Source organism: Aquila chrysaetos, chromosome 5 (assembly GCF_900496995.4).
Source record: "Aquila chrysaetos chrysaetos chromosome 5, bAquChr1.4, whole genome shotgun sequence".
NCBI classification, from domain to species: domain Eukaryota; kingdom Metazoa; phylum Chordata; class Aves; order Accipitriformes; family Accipitridae; genus Aquila; species Aquila chrysaetos.
The window spans coordinates 557592-576590 of record NC_044008.1 but is presented as its reverse complement, the minus strand read 5'-3'; the positions used below and the strand labels follow the sequence as shown (position 1 = coordinate 576590).

General features: G+C 55.9%; 1 protein-coding gene across 1 annotated transcript in view; it reads right to left on the bottom strand.

The window, feature by feature from the left end:
- Positions 1-212: 212 nt before the first annotated feature.
- Positions 213-18999, bottom strand: part of SHANK3 (SH3 and multiple ankyrin repeat domains 3) — a 372381-nt gene continuing 353594 nt past the window's right edge. The window contains exon 23 of the mRNA XM_041123382.1: positions 213-7396. Coding sequence (XP_040979316.1) covers positions 6853-7396 — 544 coding nt within the window. The 3' untranslated portion in view covers positions 213-6852. The remainder of the gene's footprint in view (positions 7397-18999) is intronic.

Genomic DNA, 18999 nt, shown 5'->3' with positions numbered 1-18999 from the left:
GTGGCCCCTGCCCAGCCCCACTCCCCCACCGCTGTCCCTGCCATGGGCTCTGGGGGAGAACAGGAGCCCCAGTGGGCAGGAAGGCTGGCTGCCCACGCCTGTCCATGGCCAGGGTGCTGGTGAATCCCCCATGGAGGGGCAGAGACGCCCCAGACAGCAACCCTGGTCTGGGGGGGGTGCTGGAGCTGAGAGACACCACAGAACAAAGCAGAGCTTTCTTATAAATTTATTACATAATAATAATAATAATTAATAATAATAATAATAATATAATATAAGAAACATAGATCTCTGTGGGGTATGTGTATCACAACGTCAAGGGCGGGAGGCGAATGGCCACACCTCCATGACTCTGGAGAAGGAGAAATCTCCTCCAAAAATCCATACAAAATAAGGGTGAAGTCAAACTGACCTCGTAAAATTAAAAACAGAACAAAAACCCACAGGTGAGTCCGTCTGGGTAAGAAACAAGAGTGTGGATGTTCGAGCCGTGTGCGCGCGCGCATGGTCGCACGCGTGTGTGCGAGGGCTGGAGCCGGTATATGCACATGCAGTGGGTGTGAGCGCGCGCCCGGGGGCGTGCGGGGGTGTCTCCGCGGGTGACACATGCATGCGGCAGTGAGGGCTGCCCACGGGCGGACAGAAAGAAAACCACGCTGCACTTTGTCGCTGTTTAGAAATGGTTTTTGGCTGGCGAAGCTCTTCACCACCAGGAACAAAGTGCTTTGGGTTTTGTTTTCTCTTCTTTTACAGTCAGAATTACAGACAGGAGCTGATGGAGAACAGGGATTGATGACATTAGTCTGGACAAAGGAAAAATACCAACAACTTTAAAAAAAAAACCCCTTCAAAGCAAAAAAAAAAAGTGTATCCCTTTTTACAGAAGATAACCCAAGTCATTGAGAAGCCATGAGAATCACAGTAACCGCTGCGCGCGGCCGGTCCCGGCACCACCGGGACGGCGTGGCCGAGGGGTGCGGTGCTCGCTGCCGGCCGCGCCGCAGGCTCGTGGGGTCGGTTCCTCGCCCGCTACCGCTCTGCCTTCTCCTGGATGGCTTTTCAAAATGAAATGTCTCACTGGGTCTGGAGATGTTTGGAGCAGAGGTGCCAATGCAGCCAGAATAGATACAGAGTCAGGAAAGCGCTATCTACACCTGGGGAAAATCCTCTTTGCTTCAGCTGAGAAAATAAAAGTAAAGTAGCAGCAGCTGCGTTAGCGGGGCGGTTACGGTTCTGCCAGGGCGGTGGGGTGGGAATGGCCACAGGACGAGAGTTTGGCCCTTGGCCGTCAGGCAACCCGGGGTCCCCGGCGAAGGCGCCGCTGGGCACCGTGCCGGGGCGAGTGACCTGACCCTGGCCGGGTGCTGGGAGGGTGCGGGACGTGGTCACCCCGGGAGCCGGTGGTACCGCGGAGCGCAGGCTGTGCAGCCGCCCCAGCAGTGCAGGCTCGGGGGGGGGGCAGACGGGCACAGGGTGGGAGCGGGCTCTCTGCGGCTGGGGAGGAACAATCAGGTCAGTTGAAGGGGCCTCGGCACTCAGCACGAAACCACCCGCGGCACCCGAGGTGCCGCCCCAAAGCGAAGCACGTTCGCCTGGTGACCCACGCGGTGCTGCCTGGGGACGGTGCTGTCTCCAAAGCCCCGAGCCCATGCTCATCCAGCTCTGCCACGTGCGCGTGTTCGTGGCGGGCACGGGGGGGGGACGGGGAGGGCGCGGCGCTGGGTGGGAGGGTGATGAGGAGGATGAAGCTGTCGCTGCTGGGGCAGGGGAGCAGGTTTGCGGCAGACCCGGGCAGCCCCTGGGGATGGGGGCGATGGCGTGGCAGCGTGGTTGGAAGTCGCCTTCTTTCGTGTTACGCCTGACTGGGACGAGCCGTGGTGTCCCTGGGAGCGACGGCCGCGGCCGCCGTCCCGCAGGAGGGATCACGCAGTGTTTGCCAACACAGGTACGGCTGCAGCTGCTTTGTGATGGAAGCTGGGATGCACGGCGGGGCGGCACGGCCGCTGGCTCTGCCAGAGCAGAGCGGTGCATCCACCATTTCCAGCCCTTGCACGGAGGATCGGGGCAGCAGGGGGAATTGGGGAGGAGGAGGAGGAGGGCTCCTCAGAAATGGCAAGAAGGCGTCCAGCTTTCCTGGTCCCAGACCGAACTTTCTGCAGAAAAGTTGCACTCTGCAGACTTCTGGCCTCTTGCGGCAAGAGGCGGGTGCAGGCGGGTCTCTCGGTTGCCCCAGAAACAGCTGCAGAAGGGGCAGAGACCCCGGGTTCACCCGGCGTGAACCCGTTGAGCAGCCTGCACTCAGGCTAACACACTGTCACACTTCCACCAGCGGCGCCCGCTGGCTGCCCCGAGGGGCTCGCGCGGGGCCGGGAAGGAGGGTCACGCCGAGGGGCTGCGGTGGCTCCTTGGGGGCAGCGCTCAGCAGAGCAGCCCACCGCCCCGAGGGGAGATGGGGCAGCTCTGCCGGCCACGGGCTGTGGGGCTGCGCTGGGGTGTGAGGGCCACCGAGGTCTCTAGGGGCCACCGGGGTCTCCGAGGGCCACCGGGGTCTCCATGGGCCACCGGGGTCTCCAAGGACCACCGGGGTCTCCAAGGGCTGCCGGGGTCTCCGTTACCTGCGGGTGAGGTGGGGAAGGAGCCAGCAGCGCGATGGGAATGGAGCGCAGCAGGGGAAGAGGTGAAAGGAGTGGCAGTGGGATGAGCTGGCTGGGCGGGCAGGGCTGGGGCGTGCGGAGGGGCTGCAGGGTGCTGGCAGCGTGAAGCGGGGCCGGGGGCTGCGCAGCCGGGGACAAGACATCAGTGCTGCAGAGGCTTGGCCAAGCCGCAGCGTGCGGATGCCCAGCATGCTCTGGTGGATGCTGTGCCGCGGGGCTGCCCGTGCCCGCCGTGCTCCCGCAGCAGGAGCTGGCCCCGGGGGACCCAGGGGATGGAGCCCGAGCGGGGGCGGCCGGGGGCGGGGGGTCTGCAAGCATGCGGCAGCAGGGGCCAAAGCCAGACAGACAACGGGCACAGGTCCCCCGTGGCACACCGCGGGCTGCAAACAAGCATTTCCACATCAGCAGGCAGCTCCAGACCAACCTCATAAAAGCAGCACAAGGAACAAACAGCCAAACAAATTCCTAGGAAAACCTGATCTCTACAGTTTGGGGAAGAGGCTGCACAACACCGACCCGGGGACGTGCCCAGGCCCCCGCGCGCAGTGGGGCCTCCTCGGGGGCTGTGCTGTGGCAGACCCGGCATGCGGCGTGCCCACAGGGATGCAGAGGAGCTGGATGCTCACCGGAATCCTGGGATGTGCCGGTGTTGCTTCGCCAGGCACAGAGCTGGAGAAGCAGCATCAGCCTGGAGAGCCAAGCTCCGGTCGCAAGGGACAAGCGGTGAGTTTGGTTCGCGGCCAGGTGTCCGCGAACAGCACCAGAGGTGCGGGTGCTGCAAAGCGTGCAGGAGGTGGCAGAGGGACAAGGTGAGGGGATGGCTGGAGCTGGGGGGCTCTGGAGGGAGCCAGCGTGGGGCCAGGGGACGCGAGAGCAGTGGTGGCAGCGGCTGTGCTGGCAGGCAAGGTGCGACCGCACCAGTAGCACGGGATGTCTCTGGAGCAGCATCGTCCCTGCCTGTGCAGGACCGTGCCAGCAAGCCCTTGCAACCGGAGGGTGCTGAGTAATGCCAGCATGGGCAAAGGAGCTGGAGCCCGGGCAATGGGGGGTGGAGGGGTGCTGAGCCGGGGCGCAGGGCGATAGGCGGGTGCATGCATCTGCGCATGCTGCTGCACATGCTGCTGGCCACGGGTGAGGCATGCAGGGGCCGGCGGGGCGGATTTGAGGGGTGTGAAGGCACCAGGTAGGCAGGAGGGATGAAGGCGGGAGGTGCGCAGGAGGGGTGAAGGTGCCGGGTACGGAGGAGGGCGCGTGGCGGGGGGCCCAAGGGGGTGAATGGAGGGGGTCGGGGTGCGTAGCGGCAGAGGGGTGATGGGCCAGTCTGCGACTACGGGGCAGGGAGGTGGAAAGGGCAGGACCTGGTCCGCAGCGTCCCGCTCCAGGTCACGCGGGATAGTGGCGGCGTTGGCACAAACGGGGCTGGGGGGCACCTGATGGGGTGCGATGGTACACCTGGTAAAGCAGGCGGTGGGGTTCAGGCAGACGCAATGGCTGCTATCGTGATTCGGATGCCTCTTGGCTCACCAGGTTATGGGGCGTGAGGCCCGGGGTACCCTGGGGCATGGACCGCAGGCCGTTTGCTTGCCGGTCCAGCTTGAAGCCCCTCTCGCCGTCCCTGGGCGCCCGTCCCAGCTGGGAGCAGCGGGATGGGCGGCCGGGGAGGGGGAGAGGCTGCGAACCCCCAGGGCCCGTCGGCTTCCGGAGAGCTCTGGATGGAGCCGCTTGGGCATGTGCCCAGCAAGAGCTCAGGGAAAAGGAGACGGCACCACAGCACGTCAGGATCCGTCCCGGGGAGGGCCTGGTGCGCCGGCACAGGTCAGGATCCATCCCGGGGAGGGCCTGGTGCGCAGGAGGGGCTGCCACCCCTGTCCCGGGCCTGGGCCTTTTCCCTGGCTGAAGGTTGTAAAGGTTCGGAGATGTGTGAGGGTCAGAAGGAACCTCCTTGTCCTTCCCTCTAGCACCAGAAGAGTTAATGCCTTCGTGGGGGACTCAGCTTTTTGGGAACACCGGTCACCAAGCCATCCCCTCCCGAGCTGGCGGGGCAAGCCCTCGCCATCCCCGAGCTGGGGCACGGCGAGGCCGGGGGACGGTGCGGCGACGAGGGGGCACGCGGGGCACCGGGCACCACGCTTGGGGGGGGGACGGGGATGCCACCTCCTCCAGCGCCGGGGCTGGCCCGGGTCACTCCGGCTCCCCTGAAGCCGACGGGCGACGGAGCGGCTTCCGCCGAGCCCTGCCGCCCCGGTGCCCTCGCGGCCGCGGCACCGCCAGCCCTTGGTCTCCCCAGCGGCGTGGCGGGAGCCAGCCCGGCCCCCAGACCCGCACGCTGGCCTCCTCCGGCTCCCCGACGGCCGCTCCGGAGGAGCAGCCCCACTGGGACCTCGTGACTGGGCCGGCGGTGCCCGCGCGGGGCTGTGCCGGTGGCAGCGCGGTGCGAGCGCTGGGCGTGATGGTGGCGATGGCTCCCCGGGAGCGGAGGCAGGAGAGGGACCTGATGCCACAGGGCCTGCGCCTGCCAGAGGCGCTGGGTTCTGCGGGGTGGTGGAAGCGCCAGCTCCATGTGTCTCTGCCTGGCGGGGGTGGAAGACTCGGTGTGTCCCAAAAACCAAGTTTTGTTTTGTGTTTCTAAATCTTTAAAATCCAGAGTGTCTGAAAGGAGCTGTTGGGTTTTTTTTTTTTTGTGGTTTTTTTTTTTAAAAAGACTTTAACATTCATTCAGTCAGTCGCTAAAAACTCCCATGAGCCATGGGCGTCCCAGGGGAGGGGTGCAGGCACCGCCTCGCCAGCATCTCAACAAGTCTAGAGATATATAGATTTAGTAAAATTATAACAAAATCAGGTGGCTATAGCTATAGATATAGATATATAGATATTTGTTCTCTCTTTTCAAATATATAGCTGATTAAAAAGATGCAAAATAAGGATGACTAGGACGGAGTGGGAATCCTGTAGTTCAATATCATCTCTTGTAGATCATCAGCTGCTCTCTATATAAATGCATGGAGATTATATATTATCCATCAATGTGTCCCCCTTGGAAACAAGACCCCAAACCAAGAGGAAATAAAACATCTCCCTCCCCCCTCCCTCCCAAACGTTGGCAAAGCGTTTTCTGCTGGATTCCCCACCAGCCTCCCTCCGACATCCCCAAACATGCTTCTATCCATGCGGTTTCAGTCCCTCTCTCACCGGGGCAACCGAGGGCGACAGGCAGAGCAGCAGCACAGAGTCCAGGGCTAGTCTCTCTCTCTCTCGCGGGAATCGCTCTTCTGGCTTGCACGGCAAGGCTGGCTGCTCCCTGGGGCGGCTCTGCGCAGGAGGGAGTGGGTCTGGGCATCACCGCAGGCTGGGACTGCCCTTCCACGGAGACCTCTGCACGCTGGAGCCCTTTCCCTCTGAGCACCGGCAGGACGACCCGGCTCGGCCGGCCGCCTCCGACCCCGGCGGGGACAGCCTGCACGGGGCCGGGGCCGCCACCGCGGCCGTGGTGCCTCCTGCCTGCTCTTCCCAACGCGGGCCGAGTGCCGGCACCTGCCTGCCTCCTGCAGCAGCCTTCGCCCTGCCGTGCTCCCATCAGACCTGCCGGCTCGGAGCAGCTCGGGGGTCTCCACGCCGTGGGCCGCCCCGACCTGCCCGAGATGCGGCCGGCGGCACGCGCCTAGCCCGCTCAGCTCCCTGCCGCGCTCCGACCGGCGTCTCCCTGCCTGTCACACCTGGGCAACGTGGCCAGCGCTTGGCCTACAGCTGAAGCCCTCTCCCTAGCCTGGGCTTGGCTCCTCACTGCACCGCTGGCCCTGTCCCACTCCCCACCCCAACCAGGTGTTGCCCTTAGACCACGGGGAGCCCGGGCTCGGCAGCACGTGGTGCCTCGGCCCCTCCGGCCACCAGCGACGCCCCCGGGGAAGAGCACATCAAGCGATATACAGGCCAGACTCTCTGGGAGGAACAGAAACGAGGATGTATTTCATGCAACATTCCTTGTCCCGAAGGCGTCGCGGGGCTGGCGGGGCCGAGCGGGGGTCTGCGTGTGCGTGGCACGCCGGGGCGGTGTGGGAGCGGGCGGGAGCCTCTCGGCTCCGCACCCTTCAGTGCAGTGCTCAGAATAGAAAGAGAATCAAAGTGGGTTTTATTAGTCTAGTAGAAATGCCCCCCCCCCCCCCCCGGTGGCTCTGGAAGAGGCCAGTGCTGCCTGGGACGGTCAGCTGTCTACCAGCTGCTTGAGTGCCCGCTCAATGTTCATCCGGTGCCCGACCCGGGTCACCCCCAACTCCACAAAGTCCTCCTTGGTGAGGGCGGGCAGGTGCGTGCCCTCTATTTCATGGTCCTCAAACTTGTCTCGGTGCTCCACCAAATTGATGCTTTCCAGCCAGTCCCCGACGTCGTACTTGTTCCACAGGTGGAGGGGTTTCTGCATGAAGGGCCGAGGCGGGTGGAGGGTGTGCAGGGGTGGCCCTGGAGAGGGGGACGGGGACGGGGAGCGGCTCCGGGCGCTCACGCTCCTCACCACAAACCGCACCTCCTTGGGCTCGTGTGGGATGGAAAGGCTGGAAGATTTGAGGATGGTGGGAGGGGTCAGACCGTAGGGCCGGACGGTGCTGAGGGGCTCTGTCCGATCCAGAGCCGGCTTCACGGGGCTGGGGGTACGTCGGGTTACGGGGTAGCGACTGCCAGGTCGGACTGTGTAGGTGGTCCCGGAGCTCCGCTGGGAAATGGTGCTGAGTTCTCCTAAACTACTGAAAAGTCTGCAGAAAGAACGGTACAGCGAGAGAGAGAGGAGAGAGAGCAGAGGGCAGGGGTGAGGCGGAGGTCCCCAGACACAGGAGCACACACACAATATACATGGGGGGGGCTGCTGGAGGGCTGGGGCAGCCTGAGACAGGAGGGGGCTCTGCAGCGCTCAGGGGACACGGCTCGGAGCACTTCAGCCAAGACTTGCTTGCAAGCCCTGCCGGGGCTGTTCCAGAGGAGGTAGAAGAGGTTCGACCAAGTATCTCCGGTTCCCAGCCAAACCTGCCCTAGCTGCCATGGCTCTGAAGCCCATCGAGACCTACCAGGGATGAATGTGGCCCTGCAGCCTGCTGGATACACACGAAGACTCGCTGCGGCTGAAGACCCTGCACCTTGCCCTGCCTCGGCTGGTCAGGAAGAAGCTGCCGCGGAGCTGCACCGAAGCCCACCAGCCTCACCTCCCACCGGGAATGCCCCCATCTTCCCTCGCTAACCGCGCTACCATCGGCATGCTCTTGGGTGGGTCCTGCCATGGACTCGGAGCAAACCAGCGCTCCCGAGAAGAACATCGGCCAGTCGGGGCAGAGCCCCTTCCCAGGAGAAGAGGGAACCTTCCGGCATCTCCCCAGAGAGTGGTGTGGGGACGGGAGGATGGTCATGCCACCCCAAGGATGGAGGCAGCAGGGTCAGATCATCACCCGACGGCGGTCAGCCCTTTCGTGTGGGCTGAAGCAGCCCAGAGGTGTATGGACTGGTCTTCCCCTTGCGCTGTGCCGTGTCCGCCTCCACGGCTTGCACCCTGTGCCGTGGTGGGCACAGGCCGTGGAGCTGGGCAGGGGGCAGCCCTTCCTGCAGCGCACGGCTCTGCCCACTCGCCACTACGAGAGCCTCTGATGGGGGACAACCCATGCTGCAAGCACCCCTTCCGTCTGCCCTCACCTCTTGCCTTTATTGCCTCCCCTGGCATAAACAAGTACTCTGGGTATGTGAAAAAAAAAGGGATCTAGCACCTGACAGGGCAAGATGATGGAGGATGAGTCCTTTGAGCGCAATGAGCCCCAGCCTGGGAGGCCTCAGGAAGGCATGCTGCTGCCCGGCCCTGTTCGTGCCCTGCTTTGGGTACTCGCACCCACTGCTGACTGCGACCGGGGATGTGACTCCGACCGGGAGAGACCTGGGGCTCCCCTGTGGTCTCTCTGTCCTGGCAGCGAAAGCGAACACAGCAACCTGACTCCACCCCGGGGCTGTGGTCACTGCTCTGTGGTAGCCTCCGATTGAGGCTGGTGGGGTCTCAGCTCCGAGGAGGGCTCTCAGCAGGGGCCCACGTCCTGCAGCAGCTCAGGGGCCTGGATGCTTCCACAGCAGAAGTGCTGCAGCCCTGACCGAGCGTGAGTGGGGAGGAAGAGTCCACTGCTTTAGGGCTGCACAGTCCCGGGCCAAGAGGCACGGCATTACCGGGGCTGGGTTGCTTATCTCTGTGCTAAACAGTCCATGACCACTCATTTGGGTCAAGCAATGTCAGTTTGCTCGTCCTCCAAACTAATCGATAAAATGCAACAGAACTGCAGCTCCCTGGTGCCTGGATGTGACGTCAGTTAAAAAACAAGCAGTCCTCCGGGCTGTCGTCACGGTGCCCCGCGTGCAGCCCGGCGCAGTACGGCACCTCTGCTTCTCTGCCACCCCCCAAGCTCTGCCCTCCCATCTCAGGTCCCTCCTGCTACAGCAGACACTCTGGAAACCTGCTGCTGGCAACAGGAGTCCAAGGGCTACAGTTAATGGCATAGACCCGCTGCCACTAATGCGCACGCGACACAAGATCCACACCTCTGCGAGGTTAATAAGCACTAATGATTTCTTAGAGAGATGGCTCCGAGAAGATTAGCTGAGTGTGGATATGAAGGGCTGTTCACAGTCTGTGGGCTCAGGCACATTTCCTCTTATTCTTATTTTCCTGCCACCTTGGCACAGAAAGCAAGAGGATTATAAAGAAGCATGACGATGAATCACATTTGGGAAGCTCCGTCACTACAGAATAGGAAGAGCTGAATGACCTTGAGGGCTGCAGTACAAGAAGCAGAACAAAAAGTGACAGTACAAAATACGGTGTCCTGCTCAGAGGGCTGGCAAAGGCTCTGCTCTTTACTGGAAGTGATGAAGGGAGAGAAAGTTCTGGGTCTACTGACAGACCCTGGGGCAGGTGTGACTGGGAGGCACCAATGTGGCATGGCCATGGAAAGGCAAAAGAAACACTGCAAGATCTAAGGTGTGCATTGCTCACAGACATAGGATGCATTCATGTCACCATAGGAGACACTGCTACACTCTCATTTAAAATTCTGAGCACACTTCTGGTCACTCATGTTCAAGAAAGGTAAATGCAAACAGGAATGGCTGCAGACACAGCAGCCAGCGTGCCAAAGGCTTGTTTAACCTGCCCAAGGTGGGACAGAGGGGGAAATTGCTGTCAGAGTCTGTGAAAGAAGAGAGACTTAAGCTGGTGTGTACTGCAGAGACCTGCAGCAGCCCTGTGCAAGCACACTCACCGAAGTGGTAGATGCCCAATGGCTGTCCGGCAGCCCAGGCTTTGCCAAGAGTGGAGATGCAGGCTGCACAGAGACCCACATCATGTGGCAGGCTGTGCTGCAAGGCCTCCCTGCCACTTGGCTTTTTAGTTTGGTGGCTTACAGGTTCTGGGAAGTTGGTTATTCCTGCTCTTGGGGAATGTGATTGGTGGAACCACACATGAGAAATCAGCTGTGTGCCCAAGCTTCCAAGGCTGGCATGTCCTTGCAATGATGAGACAGTGGTGCCACGGCAGACCTGTATCGGCACAGCTGGTCAGCAGATGTAATCTGTAGGTCTGTTCTCCTCTGCAGAGCACCAGCTTGGTCAGTGCAACGTACTGTTGGCAATATACTGTTGGCTCTCAACACCTTCAGCAGCCCCATTCTGCCAACCACGCGTTATGTTGCAGACAGCCCAGCAGTCTTTAATGTCCCGTCCAGCTCTGGAAGCTGACTTCATTATGGGCCATCAGTCCAATTATTCAGTCACAGGCACTTCATCCTGCTCTGAAGCCAGGTAAGTTTTTCTGGATGTGATCGTTCACAAGTGGCACCTCAGCACGTTATCCCTTCCACGGAATTGCACATTACGCACAGCGACAATATCTGCTTAGAGGGTTTTTTCCTGGATCACCGCACTTCTTCATTGCAGGTTCGTGTTGGCACATCATGTGTTTTGCCCGACGAACACACACCGACAGAGATGTGTACCAGCCAGCTGTAGCCAAGCTGAGGCCAAGTGCTTCTACGTTTTAGGATGCTGCTATCGAAGACTTCAGCTTTGTCAGGTTTCATGAACACTATGGCATTGTCCACTTCCCCTTTAGGCAACATCAATTCAATGTAACTGGGGAGCTTAATAAGAAAAATGAAATGCTTTTTTCACTTTCCATTTCTGGTGGTGGTCCAGCTGGTCCTTGGAAGACCAGCAGCCCAGAGATGGTGGGATTGCTGGTTGTCACAGGTTTCTCTGTGAGTTGGGATGTGGCAGCTCTAATCACTGTTGTAGTGCTGCCTTCAAGCTTGTTGTCTTTGAACATGTGCAATCCAGGTTCTGGCAGCTCTCAACCCCTGTCCCGCAGTGCTCAGTGGTGGCAGTCTGTTGGCACCAGCAGTTGCAGTAGATCGGTTGCCTGGATTGCTGCTTCAGTGCAGCCAGAAAAACTAGTCTTTTGAGACACAGAAGACAAGGCCTGATTCGTGCACCACAGCACACACGTGGAACTGACTGGAATCAGCAAAGAGGGAGAACAGGTCTCACGGGAAGCAGGCTCACAAGCAAAGAAACACCAGCTTGATGAAAAAGGAAGTTCTAACCAAAGAAAGAGGGATTATGCATTTGTAGGACAGCTAATTAAGCCTTCTGGGAATACTTTTACTGAAGGTATTAAAAAGCAGGTTTCTTGAATAAGTCACTAATGTATGAGGATTCTTCCTTTGAACTCTATATCTCAGTCCAAATTTCTTCAAGAGTAACAAAGGCGACGACTGATTCAGCAACAGAGGTAATGCACTTATCACTCCAAAGAGAAATGCTTTGCTTTTGCTCAGCAACGCTTTCATGTTGCTGCTGTTGGCTTCCAGGTGTTTTCGTACCGGCCTTCAAAAGCATCTCCATTGCTTTTTACTAGAACTGCATGAAGGACTTGCCTCCTGTGATGAACAACCTTCGCTAACTGATGAGTGAGACATGAGACTGCTCTCGTGATTCTCCATTGGTGCTCGGTGCACCTAAAGGCTCTGACATCACCCTTGGCGCTATCTGTGACCATGGCCAGGCTGTGCTTTAGGGCCAGGGCTGGAGACTAATCGTCTCTCTCTTTTCGCTTGAAATGCAGACGGATACTTTGAGGCTTCCTGCCTAGAACGGTGCATGCACAGATGACATGACACCTCTACAGTTCCCATCTTTGGAAGGGTTTTGTCTTCCAGAATTGTCTCATGAGATTTGTGCTTGAAAAGGGAGGACAAAGGGGAGGAGTATAGAAAGGAAAGAAAGTCTCTCTGGAGAGCCTCCAAACCAAAAATTAAAAGCACTTGTGCTACGTGTCACCATGGAAATAACACGACCCCCGAACAGGACATAAACTCACTGGCACGAGCTGCATGCTCTCACACGCCGCTTTGCAAGCGAGAACGGTGTCCAGGGGAAAGCACTTCCCATCCCCTGCCTGCGCCCCAGCTCTTGCTGACAGGCTCCGTTCAGATGAGTTTTCTTTTGGTAGATGGCTGGTGAAGGGGTATGGGCCTGTTTCAAAAACTGGAAGGAAATACGCTTCTTCACAGAACCTTGAGAAAGTCCCATTGACCAGAGGGCCAAGCGAAGCCTCATCACAAAGGAGCCAGGAAAGTCCTTCTCTCCCCAGAGCTGGATGCTCTGCCCAGGCAGTCAACCCTCAGGACAAGAGGCAGCACCACAGCCACCCTGCTCCAACAGCGGGCACGGCACCAGTGGCAGACAGAGCTGCGTTACTGGGAGATTGATAAGCTGTTCTCAGGGACCATTTGCCAACCCACTGCTCTTCCTTAACTACTGACTTTTGGCAAGAAATTTGTTCCTGGCTCTCAGTAAAAGAATCCAAAGAGAGGATAAGCTTATCCCCATAAAGAAAGCCCACAGGGAAAAGGGTGCCCAACAGCGCGTGAGGCTTATCTGAAGAACTACTGAGAACAAGGTTTTTCACTGAAGGTGATCTAATTTCCTGCTGTCATTTTTTCTTAGGACTCTACCAGTGCAGCCAGTACTTTCATTAGGGAAGATAAATCTGTCACTTCTGAGTTCTTCTCTTTCACAGTAGAATAACAAAGGGATGCTGCGAGGGAACACCTGCAAAACTGATACAAATGAGTGGGGTTAATTGTACCCAATGTACTGTCCCTCCTGAAGGCAATGAGTAACTCCACCAGCATCTGGAGGGCTGATCATGCTGAAGAAGCACTGGAAGAGTTCCTCTTCAGATGAACACAAGAATGAGGAAACCAGGAGAGAACTGTTAAATTTTGTAACTCTAAGGGCTGCTACACTTCTGTATGGAGTCTCCTGAGCAGAAATAAATGCAGAACCTATGGGCACCGCTTATGCGTGAAGTCCTACAAATCAGGCAGCTTGGAACTGTGAATCATGGTCTGCAAAGATCGGTTACCTCAGGCACAGCTCTTGTGTTCTTGGCACATGTTGGACTTACAATGCACAGACAGCTCAGCAGTGCTGAACACGTGCAACTGGTCTAATGTTTCCCGAAAGAGCTTTCACAGGGGTCAGAGACTTTATGAAGGGGCTCAGCAACTGCATTGTGCATAAGCAATAAAGCTGATGTTTTCCAAAAGCAACTGCTGTACCGCACAAGCACAGTATAATCAGCGGGTACCTCCATGCATGAAACAGCTCTGCTGCAGCAATTCAGACTAGTGTGCCACCTGCCTAGGAATCCCAGGTAAACTTCCTAAAACTTCAGATTCTGCCCAGATGAAATTTCCATTGGAAAGGTATGCATTTTGGGGAGAACTCAGAAGTAGGGCACCTCTATACCCCTTTTCTGACAAGGATGGCTCCTTTGGACCAGACTGCAGGTCTGTTCCCTTCAGGAAGGCGGTCAGTAAGAGTGCCAAAAAAGATCAAGTGGATAACCTGTTAACTTGGTGTTTGGGAAAATGCCCATACGGCACCAGGCAGGAAAGCCTTCCAGACGCTCTGCGGTGTGGTGGGTAAGGCGAGCCATGAGGCAGTCAGGCAGAAGGAGGCTAAGGGGAGGGTATCTGCAGGGGCTTCACCTTATGCTGGCTCTCCAGCAAATCAGCTGCACCCCGCTTGTGCTGGGGCCATCAGTGAGGAGGAAGCTCAGCATCCAGAAAGCAATCCCTCTTCTTTTCCTTCCACAGCCCATCGAGTTGTTATAGCAACCTACATGCTTAGGTCTAAGCCTAATATTTGGCAAGTGGCAGCCCACTCTTGATGCCTGTCTTGGCTTGCAGCCACTGTCCAGGTGCTCGGCAAAGCGGTCATCGTAACAACACAGGAACTCCTGTCTTCAAGGAGGAGGACACAGGGAACGACAGGCTGGCCAGCCTCACATCAATCCCTGGGACGATGATGGAGCAAATCATCCTGGTAACCATTTGCAAACATACTGAGGACAAGAAAGTGATTGGAAGTGGACAGCATGGATTTACAAAAGGGAAATCATGCCTGAGCAACCTGGCAGCCTTCTAGGCAACCTGACTAGGTTGGTGGGTGAGGGATGAGCAATGGATTTTGTTTATCTTGACTTAGCAAGGCTTTCAAAAAGCATCTCCCATAACATCCTCACTGACAAACTGGTGAAGTATGCACAGGACAAGTGGAAGGTGAGGTTGACTGGGAATTGGCTGAACTGCTGGACTCGAAGGGCTGTGGTCAGCAGCACAAAGTCCAGCTGGAGGCTAGTGACTTGTGAGGTACACAACTCCCCGGGGTTGCTATTGGGACCAACACCTCTTAATGTCTTCATTAAATACCTGGACGATGGGGCAGAGGGTATCCTCAGCAAGTGGAGATAACACACATTTTGTGCAGATGACACAAAATGGAGGAGCAACTGATAAACCAAATGGGTGTGCTGCCCCTCAGAGCGTCCCCGACTGAACAGAGGAATGGGCCCAGAGCAATCTCATGAAGTTCAACAAAGGGAAATGCAAAGTCCTGCACCTGAGAAGGTGGGAACAACCTCACCCACCAGTATATGCTGGGGGCTGACCAACTACAAATCAGCTTTGCAGAGAAGGACCTGGGGCTGCTGGCAGACACCAAGTTGAACGTGAGCCAGCAATGTGCCCCTGCAGTAAAAAAGGCTGTTGGTGTCCTGTTCCTTTAGGAACAGCATTGCCAGCAGGTCGAGGGAGGTGGTCCTTCCTCTCTGCCCAGCACCGATAGAGCATACCTGGAGTACTGTGTCCAGTACTGGGCTCCCCAGTACAAGAGAGACATGGACTTACTGGAACGAGAGTCCAGTGAAGGGTCACAAAGATGATTAAGGTATTGGAGCATCTGACGCAGTAGCAGAGACTGAGAGAACTGGGACTGTTCAGCCTGGAGAAGAGAAGGTTCAAGGGGACTTCATCAGTGTGTATAAATACCTGATGGGGGGAATAAAGACGATGGAGCCACACTCTTCTCAGTGGTGCCCGTGACAGGACAAGAGGCAATGGGCACAGACTGAAACACAGGAAATTTCATCTAAACATACGAAATCCCTTGTTCACTGTGAGGGTGACCGAGCACTGGCACAGGTGGCCCAGAGAGGTGGTGGAGTCCCCATCCTTGGCGATATTAAAAACGTGACTGAACAATGTCCTGGGCACACTGCTCTAGGTGGCCCTGCTTGAGCAGGGGGGAGGACCAGATGATCTCCAGAGGTTCCTTTCCACATCAACCATTTTGTGAGTCTGTGAATTCAGACGATGGAGGGCCAGTGCAGACCTGCCATCAGCCAACAGCAAATGCCCCGATGAGAAAGTAACAATGCGCAGAAGCCCATTATTCCAGGTCATTCCTTTTTGCTGGAGCTACCCAGTGGCAGAGCCCTCTAGGAGGCTTTACGCTGAGAGTGCTTGAGCTGATAGACCTTCCTCCAGACCTTTCTGCCAGTGTCCTCAACCTTCTTTGGTGCACATGCAGCAAGCAAACAGCAACATATTCCTGCAGCACCATCAATGCCCAACTTTCCCTGCCAGCCCCCACCATTTCAGTATCAGCTTTCATTCCTCAGTGCCTGTGGTGCACTGGAGTCATCAGGAACATTGCCACCATCAGATGGCCACAATTCATGGGGACTGTGCTCTTTGGCCTGCAGAATCAGCTTTTGCCCTCCGTTGCCCATCTCTTTACATTTATTAGCACTGAACTTTCTCTGCTGTCATGCAGGTCACTCATTTAGCTTGGCGAGTTTCCCTCTAGCTCTTCACTGTCCTCTCTAAGTTCAGTGTCCCCCAAAACTTCATGTTTTCTGCAAATCATGAATTCTCATTAATCATGGTGGTTTTCATAAGATTAATAAATCTATTAAATTAAATGAAACCCTACTACAAAAATACCTGTCTGCTATTAACCTTCTTCCACAATGAAAACTGACAAGCTATTTCTACTCTTCATTTCTGGTATTTTTTTCTCTGTAAAACATATTCAGACCGAAGTCTTACTTCTTGCTCTGAAAGAATTCCTCAATATTAATAATCTCTCGCCTATGCCTCCGATGCCCAGCTCCTGAACCGCAGTCTGGAACAAGGACTGCTGACTTTGCTTCTGAGAGAGGGGCAGCTGGCAGGAGAGCACAAGCTTGCCTGCCCAGGAGTGACTTTCCTGAGGATTGTCGAGTGTGGAACAAACATGGGTCCCTCGAGCCAAGTGTCTGCAGAGTCAGAGCATGCTGCATTCAGCGCAAGTCTCAGGGTGGTGTCTAACCATGGATAAGACAACAAATCACAACCAATCCACTTGTAATTTTCTGTCTGGCGAGGGGAATGCTAAGGAACCCAAAGCATCCCTCACACATCGCTGGAGGCACTCAGCCACCATGCAGGCAGCACACCAAGACTTCAGTCCCCAGATGAGTGCAGGCCTGCCAACACTGACAAAGTGGAAGATAATCAGGCAATGAAAACAGTCTAGAGGACAAACCGTCCTGCCCGAAGGCATGTGTACCACTGACACACCTCTGCACTGGGGACTAGTTAGAGCCAGTGTCTCCCGCATCCATGTCACACCATGGTACAATGCAAACCTTTTCTTTTTCCAGAAAAAGGAGGGGAGAGAATTCAGTTTCTACATCTAAGTGAAGTCCTAGATTTCTTCAGTCTGCTCGGGATCTTAATTCCTTCTGCTTATTGCAAAAGCAGACAAGGGAGGAAGTCCTAGAACTAGTGCAGATTCAGCATCTTCCTTGACACTGGGGATGACAAAGAGATGGGAAAGCTGATTCCTACAGCTTAAGCAGCAAGTGAACACATAGCAACCAACGGTGTGAAACAGGCCAGCTCTGTGCTGCTATTTGGATGTTCAGCAAGAGACCGTCATTTAACAAAGCAAGTTTTTAATAAACCCTAATGCCAGATCATGTAGGGCCAGCGAAGTTTGTAGATCACACTTGAGACTGCAGGAGAGTAGCGCAGTGATGCAGTCAGAAGCTCCCTGAGCACAGGAGCTACAAGTGGGAGAATGCTTTACAGTACAGCTGTAGGCAATTACTTTTGAAAACCAGAGTAACATATTAAGTTGCTTAAGCTGTGACTTCCTACATGCCGTAGCATGGGGCAATAACTCCTAAACTGCTGCTGGGCTGAGCTGCTATGGCTACACTGCATGGGCAGCACCAGGTAGGCTTTCTGGTTGGGGTGAGTGCTGGAAGCAGCCTGTGTGTGTTACAGTCGGGTGTCAGGAGAACAGCCACCACAGCAGATCCCGACAGCGTGGGTTGAACCCTGGTCTGACCTGCACAGCCAGCTCAGCTGGCCTGGAACATCGGAGAGGAATGTTAGGGTCAGGGAACACCATCGCACACAGAAGACATCAACTATGAAACACTCTGCGCAGTCTAGCGGGGACAGGAAAATGAACAAGTCCGTGGAAGGCAAAGGCAAGCAGACATGAATGGAAAATAAGGAACATGTGCCAGGTTGGAAGATGATGTGGACCCAACTGAAGCAACAGGGGAAGACCCATCCGTTCCACCTCTGGATGCCTTCAAAGCACAGCGGGCAGCTCTGGGTGCACTTCTGGGAAATGCCTGAAGAGACAAACAGTGGGGCCCTGAAGCTCTTCTCGCCCGAGGAGCATCTCAGACTGACCTGGATGAAGCCGCACTAGGTTTAATAAATGATTTTCTGGATTCTTGTCTAATCACTTTAAGCAGAGTAGAAAAATCCACTCCAAAAAGCCGTGGTGACTGTTACTGTTTTACCTCATTATGGGAGGACAAAGCTGAAGATCTAAGCAATGGGATGGTATCACTGATGAAACTGTTGCTCCTGCTACTATTCATTTTCCCTCTCATAACAAATAACAGTTTTCTTCTTCTTCACTCTGTATAAATTCCTCCACACGGAAATAGGGCCTACCCCTGCAGGTGTGGACTGATGGAAAAGGAGAGAAGAAGTTGTGACTTTTCCTTGAGCTGATGTGGGGAAGCAGTGTGTGTGTTTGGGGCGGGGGGGGTGGAAGAAGGAGAAGATGGGGAACCCTGGCTGGTACCTGGATAACAGAAGGATGAAGCTGCTGTTCTGAGGCTTTGGGTTTTGTTGCAGTGCAAGGTGCAACTGAAGACAGAGTCCTGAACTGGCAAGATGCTGAAAGGACGATATTCACCTATGGACTGTCCACTGCCCCAGGTCCTCCTATGAATTCAGTGTCTTTCTTATGGAGACTTCCCACACCAGTCTGTCGTGGTCAGATGAGAGCAAATTGCACTTTTGCTGGGTTTGTTTATTTTTTTGCTCTCCCAAATGGTGTATAAGACATTATCCCAATAAAATATAGAGGCTGGATTTGGGAAAAAAACAGCCAGCCATGAAAACCCTGGAGGTATAATCCCTTTTGTGGCTTCTCAATGTAATGTCTCCTTCCTGTTTCAAAACTGCCTTTTTTCCTCTCTCTCACTCTGTAATTCTCCTCTTCTCTCTGATCACACTTCTGCAGCCATAACAGTAGTCATTCTTGCTGTTCACTGCTAGAGCATTTTCCCCTGACCTCAAAAGATGAATTGACCTTCCTAGCTCACCACATTGTCCTACAGACTTCAGCAGGACCTGTCTTTGGGTTAAGAACAGCCTGTCCTATCTTCTCCTGAGCTCCTGGCTCACACTCACAGGCGTCTGACCTGGAGCAGAGTGCCTCTGTGCTCAGCAGCCTCTGCACAGAAGATGACAGGATGGTGACAGCCACCGGCTGCTCGCAGAGCTGTGGCATTTGATGCCCAGCTGTCATTTACTGGCCTCCCTGGTAGCACCTAAAGGCTCAGAAGTGAGGTCCTAGTCCACAAAGTGCCCAGAAAAGAAGGACTCGGCACTCTTCCTATTTCTTGTTC